Source organism: Gopherus evgoodei, chromosome 23, assembly GCF_007399415.2.
Source record: "Gopherus evgoodei ecotype Sinaloan lineage chromosome 23, rGopEvg1_v1.p, whole genome shotgun sequence".
In the NCBI taxonomy this organism is placed as follows: Eukaryota; Metazoa; Chordata; order Testudines; family Testudinidae; genus Gopherus; species Gopherus evgoodei.
In genome coordinates this window covers 2,581,687-2,604,559 of record NC_044344.1, presented here as the reverse complement: position 1 = coordinate 2,604,559, position 22,873 = coordinate 2,581,687, and the positions used below count along the sequence as shown (strand labels likewise).

Here is a 22,873-nt window from a genome sequence, read left to right as displayed (position 1 = left end):
AAGTTAAGAAATTAGTATATTATTGCTTTCTACGCAGTAGAGTTGCACCTGCTTAACTAGTTGGTAAATTTGGCCTGAGATGTATTAAGAACCCATTATCCCTAGACTTGTGACCTCAGTGTGGCAGTGTTGCACCCTTTCGGTATCCCTTATTGCTACCTGAAGTGTGGGCCGACTTTCAAACTGGTTGAAAACTTTAGCTCTAGAGAGGAACCATTAGTAACTTGCATTGCTTGGTGGAAGCCAAAATGAGCCTTATTCTCTAGGCACTGAAACCTAGGTGTGTGTGAGAGAGCGGGAGAGGGGTCTCTGGTGTTGCCTGAGGTTTTGTTCCCGATTCCACACACCTCAGGATGCTGACTGTGACTCTTACCTGACCTGCTCTGTTTATTATTGATGACATAAAGGATATTTTTGTTTTGCTTTGTGTTTATCCTGATTGATACCTGTCCAGGAGCAGATGGCAAACTCATGCCTCTGAGCTCTCCGAGGGAATCCACATGTGCTCTGCAATCGGGAATCCAGCCATTTCTATCACTGCATTCTTGTGGCTTGTTTACAGATCTTTCATTCACTTCTCTCTCCATTGGTACTGCTCCCAATATACAGTTCTGCTCTGACCGTGTCACCCAGTTATTTCAATGACTTGAGATTGGCTTGCTAACAAGGGAGGGAGACCACGCTGTATTTCAGGAGTAGTCTGTATTTTATAAGATGAATTGGAAGGGGTTGTCCCTGGTATGTGAAAAGACCTTGCATCATATTAGTCCAACATGAGAAGTTCACCGTTAGTGAAATGGCTCTTTGCAGAGGGGACAAGTGTGTGCCCTTTGAGAGCCCAAAACTGAGCCAGAGCCTGGTGTCTCATGCCTGTCAAGCATCACTCAGTGTCCCAAAAAATTACAAATACTGCTGCTGTCCCTGCCAACAGATCCTAGGGATTCTTTAGTGATGAGGTCCTTGTGCATCAGAGATCAGTATCCAGCCCAGACTTTGCATGTGCACAGGATGCTTTCAAATGCTTCCCATGTTCAGTTCCAGATATCACTACATGCCCGTAGTTAGTTAAGCACCTTAATTCATGGTTAAAATGTTAGTTAGTTGATGGGATACAAATGACAAAAAGGCGATTTTAAAGAAAAAAAATATTTAAGCCTAGTTTTGTTCACGGCCCTTTGAGTTTTTTAGGCTGTGTTGGTTAGATCATTTTTTACACAATGTGGTTGGTTGTTTTAAATGTCTTTGGTTATTTCCACTTGTAAAATAATAAAGGTTGATGGCCTGAGAACATCTTTCTGCTTGTTTATCATTGGATCCCATCCACGTCACAGGCCAATTTCATTTTCCAACAGCAGTAACTCCTCCTGATTTAACTGTTATGTCGTTAAGGGTTAAAAATATCCCAGGATAAAACTGCCATAGTTAAATTATGAGACATTTTTTATATGGATATCAGCCCTCATGCTTCAGGTAAGCCAACCATGGAGATTAGGAATAATTTCCCTCTGTGTAAAGATTGTGGGATAAGGTCCATCATGGGGTGTTTTTGTTTTGTACCTTCCTCTGTGATATCTGGCACTGGCCAGAATCAGAGACAGGAGACTAAAATAGCTAGACAACTGGTCGGATAGTTTCTAGGAATCCTGCATTTAAATAATAAAAATAAGGGTGAATTCCAGCCAGGAGCAATGTTGTCGACATCTCATTATGTGAACGACTTCCACAAAGTTACCAAAAAATAAGACCTTCTCATTAACAAATCTGTTTTTTTAATAAGAAAATTCAGTAACAGTACAAAATACCTTCTTACGTAAGCAGTAATAAAAAAGACATCAGATTTACACAGTAACTGAGCAGCATTGAGGCAAATGGGTTATGCATTAGAATAAGGATAAACACCACTGTTTAAAATACACTGGTAATTTGTTTTACTGTATTTATCACCTATAGGTGAAGGAAAATAAGATCTCCAGATCAATTCCCAATTAAGGATATTTTACACACCCTTTTCTATAGGGTAATATTGATGTGAAGCTATGCTGGGCAAAGGAAATGAACCAACAACCATCTCTCTAGAGGACTAGATGGATCAAACATTAACCTTTATGATCCATACAAGCTTCATGTAATGGAAAATATACTAGTGGTGGGAAAAAAGGTGTGTTTTTTCAGTTAACGGTAAATGTTACTTTTTGCACCACCAGCAAAAACTCATCTTGACAGTCTCAGTTTTCAGTTTAAAATATGGTTAAGAACAGGTTAGTAAAAACATCTGTTAGGGCTGGGCTGGGCAGGGCAGGACAGGTAGATTTAAGCCTGCCCCAGTGTGGGGAATGGACTAGAGAATCTTCTGAGGTCCTTTTCAGCCTGACATTGCTGTGATTCTATCGGGGCCCTAAAGTTAGGCTTCTGAGTCAATATTAGACACCTAAGTAAGTGGCCTGTTTTTGTGGGACTAGGTACACTGACATCAACAGTATCTTCTATGGAAGGTGCATTTGATTCTTAAGAATCTCGAGTCAGAAAGCGCCACTTTGATCACCTAGTGCAGCAGCTCTCAAACTATGGGTCAGGATCCCAAAGTGAGTCGCGACCCCGTTTTAATGTGGTCGCCATGGCTGTCTTAGACTTGATGGGGCTTGGGGCCAAAGCCCAAGCCCCCCACCCGGAGCCAAAGCTGAAGTCCTGGGCACTGGGGCTCAGGTTACAGGCTCCTTGCCTGGGCTGAAACCCTTGGCCATTGGTCTTGCCACCTGGGGTGACAGGGCTTAGGTGACCTTGGCTTTGATCCCCCCTTCTGGGGTCATGGAGTGATTTGTTGTCAGAAGGGGTTCGCAGCACAGTGAAGCTTGAGAACCCCTGACCTAGTGTGACAGAGGCCACAGGACTCGCCTGCGTAATTCCTCTTTGAAACAGAGCAGATCTTTTAGAAGCAAAATCCAGTCTTGATGTAAAAATGTCCAATGATGGAGAATCCACCATAGTCCTTGGTGAGTTGATCCAGTGGTTAATTTCTCTCTCTCTCAAAAATGTACAGCTTAGTTCCAGTCTAAATTTGTCTAGCTTCAACATCCAGCCCTTGAATCTTGTTAGACCTTTGTCTGGTAGACTGAAGAGCCCTGTATTACTCAGCGTTATGAGGGCTAGACTCGTGGCCTAACTTACCAAATGCCTAATGTGGACTTAGAGCCTAATTTAAGGCCTCATACTTTCAAAAAATCTTGGGCCAAATGTTGAAGTATCTGGCTCTTCTGTATCTACATAATTTATGTGTAACTTTACCCAGCATTCTGTTAGTATTCCTTTAACAGTCTGTAATGTAGGCACTGATGCCATAAAGGCTGGAAGTGTGTCCTTACTTGAGAGGCTGGAATGAGGATTGAGAATCAACATGGCTTTGAGGCAGGATTTTTCTCTACAAATCTACTAGAATTCTTTGAGGGTGTTCACAAACATGCGGACAAGGGCAATCGAGTGGATACAGGGTAGTTGACCTTTCAGAAAGCCTTTTGACAAGGTCCCTCAATAAAGGGTCTTAAGCAAAGTACAGAGTCATGGGATAACTGGATAAAAGATAGGAAGCAAACAGTAGGAATACCTGGTCAGTTTTCACAATGGAAAGAGGTAGATAGTGGGGTCCCACAAGGGTCTGTACTGGGACCAGTGCTGTTCAACATACATTCAACGAGTAAACAATGAGATGGCAAAGTCTGCAGGTGATACAAAATTACTCAGAGTTAAGTCTAAAGCTGATGTGAAGAGCTACAAAGGGATTTCACAAAACTGATCAGGAAACTAGCAGATGGAAATTCAGAGTTGATAAATACAAGGTAATGCACACTGGAAAACATAATCCCAACCATAGATGCAAAATAATGGGGTCTAAATTAGCTGTTACCATTCAAGAGCGAGATCTTGGCATCATGAATAGTTCTCCGAAAACATCTGCTCAACATGCAGTGGCAGTCAAAAAAGCGAACAATGTCTGGAGCCATTAGGAAAAGGATAGATAAGTCAGAAAATACCATATTGCCACTCTATAAACCCTGGTATGCGCACAACTTGAATACTAGGTGCTGTTCTGATTGCCACGTCTCAAAAAACATATATTAGAACTGGAAAAAGTACAAAGAAGGGCAATAAGATGAGAATGGGTATGGAATGGCTTTCATAGGAGGGGAGATGAAAAAGACTGGGCCCAGTCAGCATGGAAAAGAGATGACTAAGAGTGGATATGATAGAGGTCTATAAAATCATGAATGGTGTGGAGAAAGTGAATAGGAAAGTGTTATTTACCCCTTCACTTAACACAAATTAATTAATAGGATGTAGGTTTCAAACAAATAAGAAGTAGTATTTCTTCACACAATGCAGTCAACCTGTGGCACTCATATCAGGGACTGTTGTGACAGCCAAAATATAACTGGGCTCAAAAAAGAATTAGACAAGTTCATGGAGGCTAGGTCCATCAGTGGCTATTAGCCAAGATGGTCAGGGACGCAACCCCATGCCCTGGGTTTCCATAGACCTCCAACTGCAAGAAACTGGGACTGGATGACAGAGGATGGCTCGCTCAATTGCTGTTCTGTTCACTCCCTCTGGCACTGGCCACTGGGCTAGATGGACCATTGGTTTGACCCTATATGGTCATTCATAGGTTGTTCTTCTAAGACTTGATAAAATTACAATTGCATTTTCTTGGTGAAATAGGTGGGGTTTTTTTAAATGAAAAATTAATTCACTTGAACATGTTTAGGCCAGAAAAAGCTTAAGGTTTGTTGCCGCAAGTTGCAGCCTGACTCTACCCAGAACTTGTCTGCCACAGACTGACTGTTGGCGTGCACCTTGTTAGCGCCTGTTAACCATTTGTTAATGTGCTTTGATCTAGTCCCATTTCAAAGAGGATTAGATCAAAGCCTATTAACAAACTGTTAATGCAAATCAGCAGAGTGTACTTGAACAAATTAGTCCCCAACAGATTAGTGCAGGGAAGATTCACACCCCAGGTTCCCATAAGTGAACTGTTTGTGTAGAACAAGGGTAGGCAACCTATGGCACGTGCCGAAAGCGGCATGCGAGCTGATTTTCAGTGGCACTCACACTGCCTGGGTCCTGGCCACCGGTCCAGGGGGCTCTGCATTTTAATTTAATTTTTAAAAAAGCTTCTTAAACATTTTAAAAACCTTATTTACTTTACATACAACAATAGTTTAGTTTAGTTCTATATTACAGACTTATAGAAAGAGACCTTCTAAAAACGTTAAATGTATTACTGGCATGAGAAACCTTAAATCAGAGTGAATAAATGAAGACCCGGCACAGCACTTCTGAAAGGTTGCCGACCCCTGGTATAGACAAACCTTGTTTCTAGGCAGTACAGCCTTATAGAATATATTCATATACAAATTCACCTCTCTTGTTCTACATATAGCAACTTTATACGTCTGAATATACAATACAAATCTATCATATTGATGCACCACAATAAGACCCTGTATTAGATGATTCCTTGTGCTGACAAACACATTGAGAAATGATTGGTAGCTTTCCTGAATAAGGAGTGCCGGATCAAACCAAAGAAACCTAATATCCAGTGTGTCAATTCACAGCCCCCATTACTTAGGGCTACTAAGAAAGCAGCGCTCATTAGGCAAGAGACATGGGCACCACAGAACACTATCAACGATCAGATAGTAGAATTTGTTTTCTCCTTTAGTGCCGTGTATCATTTACTGGAATCTCTTGCTCACGACCAAAGCTTTCAAAAGGGTTATTTTTATAGTGGACTATTGTGTAGCAGGTGAAGAAGGATCCGCTAGAGGCTGTGCGGCATCTTGCCAGGGAGGACAGAATTTGTGTTTAGTGTGGCAAGAAGATGGGAGTTAAGAGCTTCCTTCGATGTCACTCGGATGGCCCCTGCCACAGACACTGGGATAACGCCAGGACCTTTTGCCCTTGGTAGCTGGTTCAAGGGAGACCTGTGTCTGTGTGCTTTAGTGATTACAGCTCTGTAGTCAGAACAGCTGCAATGGCAGATTGAATTACGGAGACTCCTACTCAATTGATATTCAGCCATCCCATGACAGTAATTCCCAGGATGTTCCTCCACAAGAGTCCTTCAGGTTTCCACTAAATGCACCAACTGGCATTACACGCTGGGCTTCTTTTCCATGTCTTAGTTTACATGACAGTAATCTGTTGCTCAGCTGCCACAGCCACATGGCTGGCTGTCACTCTCAAATCAAACTGTAACAAAGAGCACCATTAATACGCCCGACTGTATGAATGTAGGATGCGCTTTCAGGAGTTTATGGAGGTTTAATTTTTAAATTTTCCCTTGCTTTATCAAAAGGCACCCGTTACAGCTTCTCCGAGGGAAAAGTGAGGTTGGGTGGGGAACTGCTATCCACATGGTCCTCTATTAAACTGAGGTCAGCAAGTGAGAATAAAGAACGCGCCTCCTTGAGGAAAACCTGCCTCTCAGCTCATGAAAAGCCTGAGCAGCCTTTCTGACAGGCGCCAAAGATTGGCATATGAGAGCTGTCAAACCAAGGGCAGATGAGAGCCTTCCGCTGAGAAATATATTATAGAGCTACAGGGCCCTGGACTCATTCCTGCTCAGAACTTTGGCCCAGTCCAGCAAAATGCCTATTCCACGTGTGCTTAAAGTCAAGCATGTGAGTAATCCTGTTTGACTTCACTGGGCTGGCAGGGGGCTGGGGACTATCCGAGTGCTTAAAATTAAGTATATGCTTAAGTATTATGCTAGATTGGGGGCAGAGTACTCTGCCATTTTCAGGATCATGCAGTAATGCCCCAGATATTCTCAACTGGCAGTTTACAAGCATCGAGGGCGTGTCTACACAGGGACACTCAGGAAAGTAAATCCAAATTAACTAAAGGTGTGAATTTAAAGCACATTAGTCCTACTTCATTAATGAATTAAATCAGAATTAAAGTGGCCTTAATTTGAAGTGTCCACACAGGGATTTAATGTGGTTTAACTAATCCACTTTAAATTCACACCGTTAGTTAATTTGGATTATTTATCTGGAGTGGCCCCTTGTAGACAAACCCTCCCATTCAGTACTGAAGTGGCCTTGGTGCAGTTTAGCTTAATCCACTGCCGTAATGAAGAGGCTGCCTCCCATGACGCACAAGCCCTAAATCAGGGGTTCTCAGACTTTTGTACTTGTGACCCCTTTTCACACAGCGAACCTCTGAGTGCGACCCCCCCTTATACATTAAAAACACTTTTAAATATATTTAACACCATTATAAATGCTGGAGGCAAAGCGGGGTTTGGGGTGGAGGCTGACAGCTCGCAACCCCCCATGTAATAACCTTGTGACCCCGAGGGGGCCTGCCCCCAGTTTGAGAACCCCTGCCCTAAACCAGATGGAACTTTATAGGTGAAAGCCAAAATCCCAGCGCAAGCAACGTGAATTGAAAGCCATTGTTTCCCCCAACAAACTTTTGAGATTTTGCATTAACAGGGACTGTTACCAAACTTACTCATTTTAAAAATCTGTCGTTTTAGGGTTAATTATGCAAATCTGACTTTTGGAGTGGGGGGGGAACTGGGAGTGGCATGCTAGGGATACTGATTCATTCCAGCATTCAAGCATCTGAAGCCTAATCAAGAATCAGAAGTGAATGCTAGCTTATACCATGTATTGTGCTGCGCTTGGAGTTTGAGGCACAGCTTAGTCCCGTTCTGTCTTACTAGCAGGATCCGTGCTACAAAGTTTGTTTGTGTAAGAAAGAGCAAAATGCAGTCTTGTTAAATGCGGCATTCAAAGCAAGGAGGTGCTCCGGAGAGCTCAGCTGTAACACAAAGTTTTTATATTGGAACAATGAGGAATGATGCCCAAATGGAACTGAGGGGAAATGGAACAATTAACACAAGGTCTAATTGCTCCCCAGCTTAGTACTTTGTTGTAGCCTTAGCCGAGTCTCTCCCACCTACCTGGATTTCCTGAAATGTGGGGAAGTTAATAGGTTTTGTTCTGCACTGGTACAGCTCTCTGGCCAAGGTGAGGCTGGCCCTGCTCAAATGAGTAATTTAAGAAGGCTGCAAGATGCAGGAATACCCCAGCCGTGGCCCAGTCAAAGCAGACACAGAACACCCTTCACGGTGAGAAAGTGGTGGTTGTCTCGGTCTCCATAGCAAAGGAGAACCGCCTGTTCTCCCTGCAAGTCGACAGATGCCAGAGCCGCTCCTGGCTCAGGCAACCCAGCTCCTTGAGAAGCTTGAAGAGGTCGTTGCGGAACTTGACGCCAATGAAGGCATAGAGGAAGGGGTTGAGGCAGCAGCGGAAGCAGGCCAGAGTGTAGGTCACATCGTCTGCCACGTCAAGCTGCTTACTCTTCTCGCACAGGCTGTCAGTATTGTTGAAAGCCGAGATTGTCTTGGCCAACATGACGCCATTGTAAGGCAGCTGGAAGACGATGAAGACTATCACCACAACGATGATGACCTTGATGGCCTTGTTCTTCTCAAAGTTACGGGCCTGGAGCAAGGTCTTGATGATGACAAAGTAGCAGAAGGACATGACCAACAGGGGCACTAGGAAGCCAAAGACCATCTGGGACACTTTGATGCCAGTGTCGAATTTGTGCAAGTCGGTGGTGGTGATGATGGAGCAGCGGGGGGTCTCGGATGAGTTCACTCCACTGTGGACCAGTTCTGGGATGGAGAGGACAAAGGCCAGGATCCAGATGGAGAAGCATGTGACCTTGCTGATGAAGATCATGCGGGAGCGGAGACGGTGGGCAGAGGCAGCCTGGACGATGGAGAAGTACCTGTCAATGCTGATGGCCAGGAGCAGCAGCATCCCACTGAAGAAGCTCATCTTGCAGATGCAGTAGACGACTTTGCAGGCAAACTCTCCAAAGAGCCAGTGCTTGGCCGCGCTCGTGGCCCAGAAGGGGAGCGTCAGCAGGAAGAGGATGTCTGCCAAGGCCAGGTTCAGCAGGTAGACATCGGTCATCGTCTTAAGCCTCTTGAAGTAGATGTAGGTCAGCATCACCAGCCCGTTCCCCACCAGCCCAACGAAGCAGATGAGTGAGTACATAGCTGGGAGGAATGCGGCACGGAAGCTCCGGACCTCGGCCTTCTCACAGAGAGTCTCGAACATGTTGTAATCGACAGTGACGTTGGAGTCATAGTAGTCAGTGACATTGTTGCCTGTGCACAGCTAGAAGGGGAAGGAAACAAGCATGCTCAAGGCCTTCCCCTGCAAGGAGGCAGATCCCTGGGAAATAACTCATTGCAGGAGCGAGGCCTGAACTGGGAGTGTAAAGTGAGTAAAACCACCAAGCCTCCAAAAGCAGATAAATCCCAGATCACTTCCAAGCCTTTCCCTGGCAAGCATCATGAGCAGAGCTGGTCAGAGCTTTTCAGTCAGGTTTTTTGTTGGATGAAAAATGGAAATGCTATAGGAAATGTTGGAGTTTAACTAAAATTTTTCGTAGAAAAACCAGAAACCTCAGGAAAAAAAAGTCATACTTATTGGAACAAAAACGTTTCCTGACCAGCCCTGGTCACAAGGAATTTTCTGCCTTTCCTCCTTGAATGTTCACCCACACACTTCCCTTAAGATAATGAGAAGTACATATAAACGCTGGGAATAACAAATGGCATGGAACAGACAGAGCGATGCCATTTAATAATAGCTGGCTTTTATACATGGGGCCATGATCCAGGATGGGGACCCTAGGCACAACCATAAATAAATTAAAATTATATAGTGGCTTTTGAGCTCTTGGGGGATTCTTAGTGATGAAACTGCTAAACTAGAGTGATTGCAAGAGGTAAAGCAAGAAATCACTCCTGTTTAGCAGTTTCATCACTAAGAAACCTCAAAAGGTTCAAAGGCCACTATGCTTCAGGGGAGAAACAGAAGCAGTATCATGAAACACACAGCAACACGTCAGGGTAGAAAATGTATGCAATAGACCCTGTAAATCAGTGATTCTCAAACCTGTGTACTGGTGACCCCTTTCACATAGCAAGCCTCTGAGTGTGACCCCCCTTATAAATTAAAAACATTTTTTAATATATTTAGCACCATTATAAATGCTTGATGCAAAGTGGGGTCTGGGGTGGGGGCTGATAGCTCACGACCCCCCAGGTAATAACCTCACAACCCCTGAGGGGTCCCCACCCCTAGCTGAGAACCCCTGCTGTAAATGGATTGTAATGACCCAAGTAAGCCTAGCCAGGAAACATCCAACATCCCTGTTCTCAAAGTGTCCTGTAGGTTCTTCAGAGACTCCCCCAGGGGACAGAATTTTGGATGAAATTAGAACTGACCGTGACAGGTCCCTAAAGGCCAAACAAAACTGAACCTTAATCTGAGCAGTTCAAACTTTGGTTGGCCTAACACGTCATCGACAGGCAACTCTGCAAGGGGGAAGCAGCTAATTACTGCATGAGCGAAATTGATCCTGTGAGGCTTGCAGCCCCAGGTGCAAGGGCTGAGAGCCCTGAGTCAGTTTCAGATGCCTGCTTTCATCCTCATCCTTCGAAGGCAGTCAGTTGCTAATATCAGGGTGGCCTCTGCACCAGTGGGAATGGTGCCCTCGTGAGCAAAAGACCTGCTGGCACGGGGTGAATTTGCAGAAAGACCTGAGGGGTGGCATTAGTCCAGACAAGCTGGCCAAAGCTTCCCTTAAGCAAGAAAGCAGCTGGATGCTGAAGAGGGAGTTGGATTCCTTAGAGATATTCAGGTGAGACAGTCAGACTGGCACTGCCCACAGCTCATTCCTTAAAGAGGTTCCTTGTTTCAAGTGCTGTGCTCAGTGGTGCTGCCTGGAAGATTTTTTTTAAAGTTTCAGCCTGTGGTGTATTAAAATGTTGGTGTGTTTTTTAATTTAATCTGTGTGCAGGTGCACTTTGAACTACTAGACTCCTCACTCTGCTGGGACCAAATTTCAGTGGCCCTCTAGTCATCTCACTAGAATTGAGTGTATTGTAGAAATGCCAACATGCACACCGACTGAATTACAAAACACCACTTGAATGCACCACAGTCACTTCACTGGTATGGAATGTAGACATGGCAGTATTGCCAATCACAAGTTTCAAAAATTGAGTCAGCCCCCCCCGCCCCCAAAGTCATGAGATTGGCTTCAATTTGGAGGAGGGGAATTAAGGTTCCTATTTGATTTCTGGTTTTTGGAGCCTTTAAGGGTCACATTTTCAAGCTTTCCTCACCAACCAGAAGGATTACAAACACTGGCTTTTTAAAAACGAAAGCTGAAACGCTCACACAGTTGCATGATGCCGGAGCCGGGGCTCTAAGAAAAAACACCACATAGTTTGAGATTCATGATAGAATGGTGAGAGTAGGCAGCACGGAGACAGCTCTCCTTAGATGCTTTCTGGCTCTCCTAGATCCCAAGGCGGGATGGGTGCACTGTCATTATCTAATCAGACCACCTGTGTAACCCAGGCCAGAGAACTTGTATAAAAACAATTGCTACCCTTGCTCTCCCTGTTATGAGTAAACCTGTGAAGTAGCAGAACCGAAGAACTTTGGTGTGGTTGTGGACAGGGCCCCTGGGGGATGACGTGACTGGGGCCCCCCACCTCAATGACTTTCTGTATAAAACAATGAGAGGGTCACTACAGCCCAGACAAAATCCAGGGAGTGAAGCTGCCAGGAAATGAGTGACACTTTCTCACTCAGAGTATCCTGCTGTTTGACTCAAGTTCCATTGCTGCTGCTTCTCTCTCAACTTGCCAGATTAGAGTAGCATAAAGAGCAGCATGAGCTTGTGATATCTGCACCCGGCTTTTCTCTGTGCCATTAGTCTCTACTACCCTCCCTTCCTCTCTGCAGAGATGAAAGGCTTCCCCTCTGGGTGGCATCTGCCTGTTATCGCCGTGAATCTTAGCATGCTCTTCGTCTCTGCCAGGCTTGGCTTTCACCACATCCTCCACGCATCTAAAGCCCTGCTACCAGAAGTGAAAGGGGAAAGAAGCCCCCCACAAAACCTTCCTTGTTTCACAGAACCCCTTGCAGAGCCTCATACTGTGGGGCAGATGAGGCATGTTCCTAAAGATGCAGCAGTCCTAGAGTACAGCTGGTCCTGGCACAAGAGTTCACTAGCAGGTCAGAATGGACAGTTCAGCAATGCTAGATTCTTTCACGTTTCCCTTTTCCAGCTCTAGTTTTACTCTGAATTGGAGGAAGAGAATGAAAGAGGCGTTCATGGCAGACGAGGAAGTCTTCCTCCTCCTGCAATGTGCCACCCATCAGGCCCCAGTCCTGCAGCCCTTTCTCACATGAGCAAAGGCTGCAGTATTAAGTCACTATGACCAGATTTTTCCAAAGAGCTCAGCACCCAACAAGTGGGAAACCTGGCCATTTGTTTAGGTGCTGAAATGGGAGCAAGGCTGTCGGTATGGAAGCCCTTCTGGACATCCCAGCCTTAATGGTCACTTTGTATTACATTCCATATCTGTAGTTTTTTCTTTCTTTCCTCAGATCTCACTGGCTCAGATAGTTGTTCTGTGAATTCTCCCCACTTTGCTCTAGGCGGCTACCTGAAAACCCTTTAGGATTCTAATATGAAAAGTAGTTTCTATCAGAATCACTTTTGCTGCTGCTTTATCTATCAAAGTTATCCGGACCATCACCTCTACATTCAGTGCATGAATGCAGCTAAATTTCAACCAAATTCCTTTTTGGTTTTTAACTTCTTACCTGGAAAATGAAGGGAAGACTCAAAACAACCATCACCTTCACCTGTTTACCTAGAGAAGGAGGAAGCACAATATTAGTGGTTGCCATTAAGAGGGGTTCCCAGGTAACGTACATTTGTCCGGGAAATAAAGTTTGAAAATGGTCTCCAAGTTTTAACATAATACATTGCACTGCTATAGCATCTCTCATCCATGAATCCCAAAGCGTTTGACAAACCTTATTAAGCCTTGCACTGATGGATAAACTGAGGCATAAAAAAGAAATTAAGGTTCAGATCCTCCAAGGTCTTTATGTCCCTAATTGCCACTGAAATCAGTGAGAGGCGCCTAAAGACCTTTGAGTTTCTTGGCTTATGTGACAAACCCCAAGTCACATAGCAAGTTAGTATAAAAGCAAGAAATAGAAACCAGGTGAATGAAGTTAAAGACTTAGTGAATTTGTGCTTGGTTTATCACAATGTCTGGTTTATTTTTAATTATTTCTTTATAAAAAGCCTAGTACGGTTGCAGGGGATGAGGACACAGTCAGCAACAAGCCATGCATAGCTCATACATGCCTCTTAATTGTGGACTAAAGCTTCCTTAATGTGAATTTAAAAAAAGTACGGCTGTGTCTGTGATAAATTTGGCCTCGTTGTTCCCTGACAGAAGACTACAGGGCAAGGAACTGAGCTCACCTACAGGATACATTTGACTGAAATTTATTGTACATTTCTAAGTGTCAGAGCTGACTTCTGCTTTGAACTCAGATATTGCCTGCTGAAGACAGGGAAGGAAAGAGTAAATTCAGAACCAGGAGTGATGTGCTAGAGCAATCGCAGACAAGCATCTCTTCCTCCTGTGGTTAACAAAGGTGCAGAGGCCAGTGAAAGCATTTTGCTTTCCGCTGTTTAAAACAGACTCTGGTTTCTTACCTCAGCCTCAGCTACCTAGGTTAGAAGTTGATCCTGCAAGCCATGAAAGCCCTCAGTTCCCTCTGGCCCAACTCCCTCCCTAGGCTTCAGAGATATACCTACCTATCTCACAGAGCTGGAAGGGACCCCAAAAGGTCATCAGGTCTAGCCCCCTGCTTTCACTAGCAGGACCAAGTACTGATTTTGCCCCAGATCCCTAAGTGGCCCCCTCAGGGACTGAGCTCACAACCCTGGGTTTAGCAGGCCAATGCTCAAACCACTGAGCTATCCTGGGTAGACATACCTTGGTATGGCTGGGCCCTTCCCACATCTCTTAGGAGTAGGCGGATTTGTTTGCTAGGACATCTGCAACCCCCTAGTAATATTTAGCACTTGCTTCACACAGGGATCAACCAAGTAATAACCCTGAGAGACAGATCCCCATCTCACTAATGGGGAAATTGAGACACGATAAAGTCAGGTGATTTGCCCAAGGTCACTTAGCAAGTCACTGGCAGAGCCAGTGATGACCCATTGGTTCACAGCCCTTTGTTTCTTCCCATAGGCTGTGCTGCCTTTGTACCTTTAAACCCATTTATTACTGAGTGTGAATTATTCATTCACTCCCATTGTGGTTACCATCCTCCTCTGTGTTCAGCTCTAGGCTCTCTCGGATTGCTGGCTGCTGTTTCTCTGTAGTGCCTTTGCAAAGCCATGTTATGCCCGGGGCTCAGCTCTAGGAAGCTCTTGTGCAATTGCTCCCATGCACTGGGTGGATTGATAGCCATTATTTCAGGAGTCTGTTGTCACATTGCCGTCTGTAGTACAGGTAATGGCATTATTCAGATAAACGGTTAGCTCTACTGGGTGACAATCAGACTGTTTCATGCCGATGTGAGAACAAAGGAGGCCTAGTCTTCTTATAGAGCGATGAGAGAGTCATGGTTCTCTTCCTCCCAGAGCCTTCTGGGAACTTACTCAAAATTTCTCAAAAGTCAAGGCCTTGGCTGGAGATGGGACATTGGCAGGGAGGGCCAGGGCACTCTCTCTCAGGGGCTTGGCTGGCAGGTGCTCCCACGCTCAGGGTCTAGCAGATCACCATATGTGGGGTTGGGAAGGAATTTCCCCCCCGGTCAGATGGGCAGTGACCTAGGGAGTTTTTGACCTTCCTCTGCAGCATGTCGCTGTGGGTCACTTACCAGCTTCTGTCATCAAATGTCTGATATAACTGTGTCTTGTGCACACACCCTTCCCTCCCACAGGATCCAGGACAATCCCCTGTCTGGGGGGTCCTAGGTGCTACAGCATTAGACATAATACAGAAGCGCACTTTGGTCTCCATATTTCTTTGACCACACTACGTGGAGTATCAGGGAAAGCTGCACATGACCAGTGAAGACAAGTAGGACCAGAAGAGCTGCCAGAATGGATTAGACCAGTAGCCCATTCAGGCCAGTATCCTATCGCTGACAGTGGCCAGCACCAGATGCTTCCAAAGATGAAATAAAATACCTCCTCCCACCTCAGAACTGGCAGCAGGAAGGACGGTTGAGAGTTGCTACCCCCCACTGAGAGCTATACCACCGCATATGGGGCAGGAAACCTGGAGGGGGCCCACCATCAGCTGAAACAGCTGGTGGAATTTACTGAGGCAGCATCCAGTTTGGAGAGGACACAGGGGTAAACACCCCAACTCTTCCCAGAAGCCCAATGGGATCTTTAGTGATTAGCAAGGCCTGTGTCTTTTGTTAATCTCCTCCAAGACTGCACCTCCAGCAGCATGCAGCCTCCTAGCACCAGGCTGTGGCAGGAGTTCAGTAATTTAAAGGGCACTGCATCTCTCATCCAACCGCTGACCAGATCTGCTCCCACTTAACCTCTGAGTGACAACATCACAACCCCACAGTGGTCTGGTTTTTGCTTTGGAGAGTGATACTGAACTGAAAACAAAAGTGACTCAGCTAACCGGTTTTGGATAGCTCAGCTACAGAACTTACCTTTAAAGAGCCCCTGTTTCGCTTTCTTCAGGAGTTTTCAGTGTTCCTTGATTTCCAGTCCCAAGAAAAACTGCTCCCCTCTCCCCCCAGGGCAGTTGACACGCCAGAAAGGACTGACTAAGGAGACAACTTCTTTCTACCTGGCTTTCCCTCACCAGCTTGTTGAGCGAGTCCCATTCAAAGTGCAATGGGCCCAGAGCACACTGCCCTATCTCACGAACATCACTGCTGGGAGCCAGGCTTCCCAACACACTGGGAAGAGAGGAAGTGGCTGGCAGGAGCAGAGTGGAAATGGGCCAAACAGCCCCTTGAAGTCTGGAGTTTCATGGGCATGTTTAAGACTTTTTTTTTTTTTGCCTGTGGCTGTTCTTGGTCCTGGGTATTTTCCTAAAGTTTCATCTCTCAAAATACTAATAGAAAATCCTCCCCTTGAAAGTCCCTGTAACAACAAATCTCACAACCATACTAAATCAAATCAAATATCCAGGGCAGGGAACTCGTTCAGACATGAGGTCCAGTGCCTCCCCACTCCAGGTCCTTTGGCTGTTTTCCGTACATGCTCTTCAACCACTGTTTTCCAAACGCACCACATCATTCCAGAAGACCTGCACAGAGAGACTTCCAGCTCAGCCTGGTTCCTCTCCTGGATCAACATGGGAGCAGCAATTCCCAGCTGAGACCAGCCTAGCAGTGGGGAGGTGGGGCCCAGCTGAGTGCTCCTCACTCCTTCTGGAGACAAGGTAGGATTTTAAAAAAAAGGCTCAGAATTGGCCCATCTCTGCTCCCATTAAGCCACTGGCAAAATGCCCGTTAACTTCAGGGGGCATGGAGGCAGGCCAGCACAGAGTGCTTTTGGCTGTCTCCCAGCAGTGTATTCATTATGCTCTGGATCGTCTCATTGCACAAGTGGACAGATCTCAAGCCAGATCAGGGAAGATTCCGCAGCAGGAGGAAAGAAGAGGCATTTGTGTTCAGCTGCACAGCCTATGCAGATGTAAAGAGATGGAATTAGGAACAAGAAACTTTAGGCTGAGCGTCAAAGAAAATGCTTCCAGACCTGGGGATGTATTTGGCTATGGAACAGCCTCCCAAGCGAAGTAGCAGAAGCCCCATCAACTGGGGCATTTAAAACTAGACCGGACACAGTCCTACAGAATGGACCAGAAAACCATCCTACACGGACTCTTGCGCAGTGAACCACAAGTGACCTAACAGGTCTGCTCCACCCTCACCTACTATGAATCTATGACTCTGACTGGGGTAGGCTAAACTCTCATCCAGAGATGGTGGTTTTACACCCATTTTGCACTGAAAATGGCTGTACCAGGTGCAGGGTTACAGGGAGTTTGCGGTGCCACTGGATTTTCAGAAGATGGCTGGAGAAGACTTTGAACAGTAGCAGCAACAGACCCAATAAACTCAGCAGAAAACCTACCCGGCTCTTATAGAAGAGAGTCTGCTTTGGGGCTATGGCCACAGGTGAATGATTGCCGCGCACTAGCCAGAAATACAGAACCTGAGTTTCAAAGTCAGGGACCTAAACCCACATTTAGACTAAGGGCACATTTACACAGCAAGTTAACGCAGTGCGGTTAGGCAGACGCATGGTAGATTTAATCTAGACAGTGTGGGTAACAAGATGAGTGAAGATGTAGCCATACAGGATTTGGTGTGGGCTAACCACCCCAATACAAGCCCATTGGGGACCCTGGGTTCATACCCAGGAACTGTCATGAGCTGAAATCCACGCCGCCACATCTGCACTACTATTGTCCTCATTAGCTAGATTAAAACTGGCACGGGTAGGCATAACTGTGCAACCAATCGTACCTTCCTGTGCGGTGTAGACATACCTACGGGCTAATACAATGGGTGTTTGTGGGCTTATCTTCATGTGCAGTGCCGCTGTAGTGCTGTAGTGAAGACACGACTACACCAACAACAGGAGAGCTTCTGTCGACAGTGCTTTCTACACCAGGGCCAGGTTAGGATTGCCAGCCCTTCAGGGTTGTCCTGGAGTCTTCAGGAATTAAAGATGAATCTTGCATTAAAGATTGTCATGTGATGAAACCTCCAGGAATATGTCCAATCAAAATGGGCAGCCCTAGGCCACCAGGTTGGTATAACCATGTTATTCAGGGGTGTGGATTTTTCACATCTTTGAACCATGCAGTTATGCCAATGTAAGTCTGTAGTGTAGACCTGGCCTGTGTTTCAGACAGGATGTCTGCTTAGGCAGAAACTGCTTCTGATGCCCCCCTCACTCTCTTCAGACTCTGTGACCTTCATGGAAACAACCAGTTTCTGAGAACGAATGGTTCATCATCATTCATTAGCATATTCAGTCTCTCTCGTGGAGGTGTAAGTGCCCCTAGCGCCCCTCTCGCGCTTTCAATCTGTCACTCAGCTCTTGCCAGCAAGGCCTAGTCCCTCATTTCAGTAGCGAAAAAGACCAGTGAGGCAAAACTGGGCCTTTCATCTCAGGCACTCGCAACACGTTGTGAAAGCAGCAAGAAATAAACTCTCTTTCCCCACCCCCTCATGGAAATTGTGAACCGAATGAGAGGGCTGCAGAGATAAACAGATTAGCAGACAACTCATTCTAAAAAAGAGTAACTCGTGTTTTCTGCCGTAAACACGGTGTCAGTAATAATCACTCAGCCCGTCTGAAAAAGCACTTTAGCATAGGAGTAGTCCCATTGGCTCCAGTTGTGCTGGTAATAAAGTTAAGCACGTGCTGAAGTGCCTTGCTAGATCAGGTCCTAAGTCCCTTGAGCTGGAGCTAGCTATCTTTACACAACTGAGCAGGGATTTGTAACGTGAGTACATTTTGCAATCTAGGGTTCCTAATCCATAATATAGTGTCTTGTAGGCTTTCACAGGGCATGGACAATGAGGTGACCTCCCTGTCGTCTCCCCATATTTATTTAAGTGGAATGGCCTTCTGCACCTCCCTCCTTTCCCTGCCACGTCACGGCTCAGTATTCTCTACCCCTGAACAGAGCATGTTCTGTGACTGCTGTTCTAGACCTTGCCCTGTGTTAGACTGCAAATAATAAACGGACAACGTTCACGGTGGGCACGTGCCGCTGGAGTTTCAAAAACTCCTTCGAGAGGAAGCATGGTCTTGGGATTCAGACTGGACTGAGATATAGGAAACCTGGGTTTGTTCCCCAGCTCCACCCCCATCTCCCTGCGTGACCTTGGGAAACTCACTTAATTTTTCTGTATCTCAGTTTCAGCATCTCTGAAAGGGGAAAATACTTCCTTGCACCACCTTCTCTCTGTCTTGCCTATTATGGGTGGGATTTCAAAGTGCGCATGGTAACTCGAAGATCCCACTGAAATAGTTAAGGGACTGTCTCTATGTGCATGTACAGCACCTACACAATGGGACTCATCTCAGCTGGGGCATTTAGATGCTACTGTGAGGCACATCCTAATAAAGGCCCCCAGGCTGCTGTGCTGGTAGAGACCTAAATACACGGAGAAGCCTTTTAACTCCCTACTTGTTCCAGACTTTGACTTGAAAATACGGCATGAAGATAGGGCAGCAGGACCCACCTTCCCTCTCAAAGCAAAGCCCAACCATCTACTGATGCCATGAGGCTTCACTGTTCTGTACTCTGTGGTTTCTGCAGCCAGTACCTCAGAGCAGAGCTTGTCCTAAATCTGTACCATACACTCACCTAACTATAGCACTGACTAGCCATTCATTCCCAGAAAATTATCAGGTGTCTTTCAATCCTACTTTGCTTAATTCATTTGCAAAGTGGTTCAAACCTTCTGCTTTCTTCTGATGGCAAAGCTGTTACCATTCTGCATTCTCTGTTCTGTTCTCTCCCCGACCCCCCACCTCTCTTTGCCCCCTTCAGTCATCTTGGAATGATTTTTTGCAAGTGTTCTGAGCACTAAAGAAAGTGAAAAGAATTATGTTTAGAAGCAAGCATCAGGAGGAAGGAAATTACTTGAGTATGGCCTGGAGTCTGAAGGATAAAAATATCAGCCACATCTGACCCACTACACTAGTTTCCTATGATTAACTCTGTGGATGCAACAAAACCACTGAAGGCAAATCTAAATCAGGTACTTGCAAAGCAGACCTGAGCTATAATCAAGCGCTCAAGGAGAGTCTTAAATGTTGACAGTAACAAAGCTGCAAGTTCTCTCTCTCCAGGAACAACGCTGATGCCGTATTCCCAACGGCAGACAGCACCGGTGCCTGCTGCTGCTCATTTTGATGCTTAACAATGAAATAATCCATGGAAATACAACTCCAACTTGATTCAATCCCTCACTGAGAGAATCCAAAACAACTCTGCATGGATCCATGGACCTAAAAATGCTTTGCAGACCTTCATCCATGGAGCATTACGACGCCCCTTTGAGAGAGAGAAGCACTGTAAAATTATTTCCACTTCACACATAGGGAAATCAAGGCAGAGAGAGATGTGACTCACTCAAGACTGCACAGGGAGTCTGTGGCAGAGCTAGGAACAGAATCCAAACATCCTCACTCCTACTCAGATCACTAGACTGTATCAATGATACTCGGGAGAAAGGGTCCTCTTTGCCATTTAAAAATAGGAAAATTAAGTAGTTTTAAAAATCTGGTTAGCAAGATGGTTTCCCCTGTTTGTTTTAAGATGTGACAACTGAGGAAAATTAAAACAATTTAAAAAGAATATTTTAAATAGAAATTAAAGAAAAAATATTTCATTGTAATGCACGGCTGCTCCTTTCCTCTCAGTGCCATTTGGAATGAGGCAGGGAGCATCTCTAATGGTGCAGATGAGAACAGGAGTATAGGGGTATAGCCAAAGGATGAGGAAGATGCACTTACCACTGTCCATGGTCTGCCTTCTGCTGGCGTTACAACCTCAGGGTGGGTGAAAGCACCATATACTCCAGTGTGGTGTCAGAGTGCAGCATTTCGTGTGAAGGGCCCCTTTTAGGGAACTCTAGCTTTTATACCCTTATCACTAAGAAGCACATCACATGCTTGGAGGCTGCTGAGATTTATTATGCTCCTCCTACCACCCCAGTGAGGTATCCACACTATGCCTCACAGAGTGCTTCCTGGTGCACTGCTCTATTGCCAAGAGCGGAGCTCTCCCCAAACAGTGAGTCTGGCGCACGAGGATAGTGGCTATATCCAAGAGGGGAGGGCTTGTCATTCTTTCGTTATTTCGCCTCCACACTGAGGTGAGAATAGACTGCAGTACATTTAGCACCTCTACCAGAACCCATGTCTTGATGAGAAACAGAAAAAAACCACTCCTCCTCCCCCTCTTTTCCCCTCAACAGCTATGTGGGAAGGGAACAAGTTTCCTCCAGTGGTTTGTTTACAGCGAGGATGCCAAGGTAAATCCATCTAGGTTATTACATTGGCTCCCATCACCAGGTTGATCTCCCCCATCTCTAAATGCGCAACAGCTTCCAAGCCAGCAAACGAATTTCCTCCTCCTCTTATTATTTCTCTGTGGTTTGCATTATCACCTGCTAACTATCTCATCACACACTATCTGCCTTGAAAGTCTCCACGGGTATGTGATTCCCCTGCTCCTTCCCCACCATCACATCACTCCAGGAATTTCAGAGATATCAAAGGGTCCTGCCTAAACGTCCAGTTTCCACAACAGTGTCCTCCCCTCCTTGTGGGACGGTGTCACGGCAGGAGCTTTGGACTCTGAAGGATATGGTATCCCTCCTTTGGCCTGATTCTTCCTTCCTGGCCGCTCCCTCCAAGGCCCTTCAGTACACAGGAAGGCCCCAGGAGCTTCCTGAGCATACTGCCTGTGCAGAGCTCCTAGCACCTATGAGCGAGCATGAGGAGATGGTTCCTCCAGGTTAACAATGAGGCACGCTGCAAAGGTGGAGAGAGTGATCCCCCATGCTGGACTGTATCACCTGCTCTTTGGAGGGACTTTGTCCCATGCTGCTCTCCCCTAATCGTGCTTTGCGTAATCCTAGTTGTCTCTCTCACACAACGGACCAAATAAATCTATGATGCAACCCCAGTGACTTCAATGCATTTACGCCAAAGATGAATTTAGCCCAGTAACGAGAACCATTACACTAGCAAATTGTTATCCTGCAAGCATGACACTGATGGTAAGGGAGGGAGGGAGAAGAAAAAATATTCCCAATGATTTCTGTGCCAACTCTGTAAAATTGCAGAACACACAATGTGGTGTAGCTCTGAAGTTTTAATCAGTCCTCACTTGGGATGATCTACAAAAATTCACTTGTGGCTTCCTAAGCATATACCACGATGATGTAAGTCACACTCGCTCGCTCGCTCCCCCTATTTCTCTAGGTAGATGTAAGTCCATTTAACAACTGAATCTCTGACACTTTTTACTTTGACTACACAACTTGCAGAAGCAGATGTGCTACCTTTGAGAGAGATTTCCCCCCCCCTTCGTTTTTTTTTTTCTTCAATACCTCTTCCTGGAATGAGGTCTGAAGAGAAAAACCACATTGTAGGGCAAATAAAACATTTAGAAATGGTAGGTGGAAAGGATTTGACTTACACACTTACTGTATATAGGAGTTAGTGGAGTTGATAGGATGGTCACATTCTTCTGAACCCTCTCTTGGCCAGCAGTTACCAGATATATAGGAGCCAACCTGAGCCTAATGCAGTGTCAATACAGAGTAATTCTGGCTGCGGTCAGAGACAATGAGAGTGGGGCAACCAAGCAGATGTTGCAGTGTCTTCTGCAGCTTCCTGTATGCTCTTCAGATGGGTTATCTTCAAAGCTGTCGTTCCTGCTACAGGTTAAATTATAGGTTGTCAGAGACGAGTGAATCTATGTAAATAACTTTCTGCAAGGTGCAGCTAGAAATGTTAAAAATAACAATGCACAATGTGTTTTCACTGTACAATATCATCACCCCCGTTGCTTAGCAGCCATGTTTGTGTTTTTTCCCAAAAAGGAGATTGTGTTGGTGACCATTAGCTCAGAATCCTAGCAGACTGTTATAACTGCCTTCTCTGCAAGCATGGGTACACTGGTCCCTCGGTGCCTGTCCTCCATGATTGTCCTGTCCAGGTTACCATACTTTACAAACAAAAACAGAACAGAACAGAAGAGGTTAAATCCCAATGGCAGATGACTGATTTCAGTAGTCAGGTGTATGGAGATGGATTTTCTGTAGGGAAAACTGATAAAGAAGAGTATGGCAATCCAGTACCCACCCCTGCCATTCCTCTGTTGTCCTTGATGCTACAAACTTGGATCGAGGGGAGTCAGGAGGACGAA

At 45.6% G+C, this 22,873-nt stretch overlaps 1 protein-coding gene across 2 annotated transcripts; it reads right to left on the bottom strand.

Moving 5' to 3' along the window:
• Positions 1-7,330: 7,330 nt before the first annotated feature.
• CCR7 (C-C motif chemokine receptor 7) lies at positions 7,331-22,326 on the bottom strand. Of its 2 annotated transcripts, none has more exons than XM_030541412.1 (3): positions 22,150-22,326; positions 12,717-12,766; positions 7,331-9,200 (listed from the first exon to the last, which is right to left on the bottom strand). In XM_030541412.1, exons 2-3 carry the CDS (start codon positions 12,747-12,749, stop codon positions 8,133-8,135), a joined length of 1,101 nt encoding a protein of 366 aa, XP_030397272.1. In that variant the 5' UTR covers positions 12,750-12,766; positions 22,150-22,326; the 3' UTR covers positions 7,331-8,132. The 2 variants fall into 2 exon arrangements, with proteins under 2 accessions (XP_030397272.1, XP_030397270.1); XM_030541410.1 differs by lacking the exon at positions 22,150-22,326 and adding an exon at positions 20,449-20,663.
• Between the last annotated feature and the right edge of the window lie 547 nt (positions 22,327-22,873).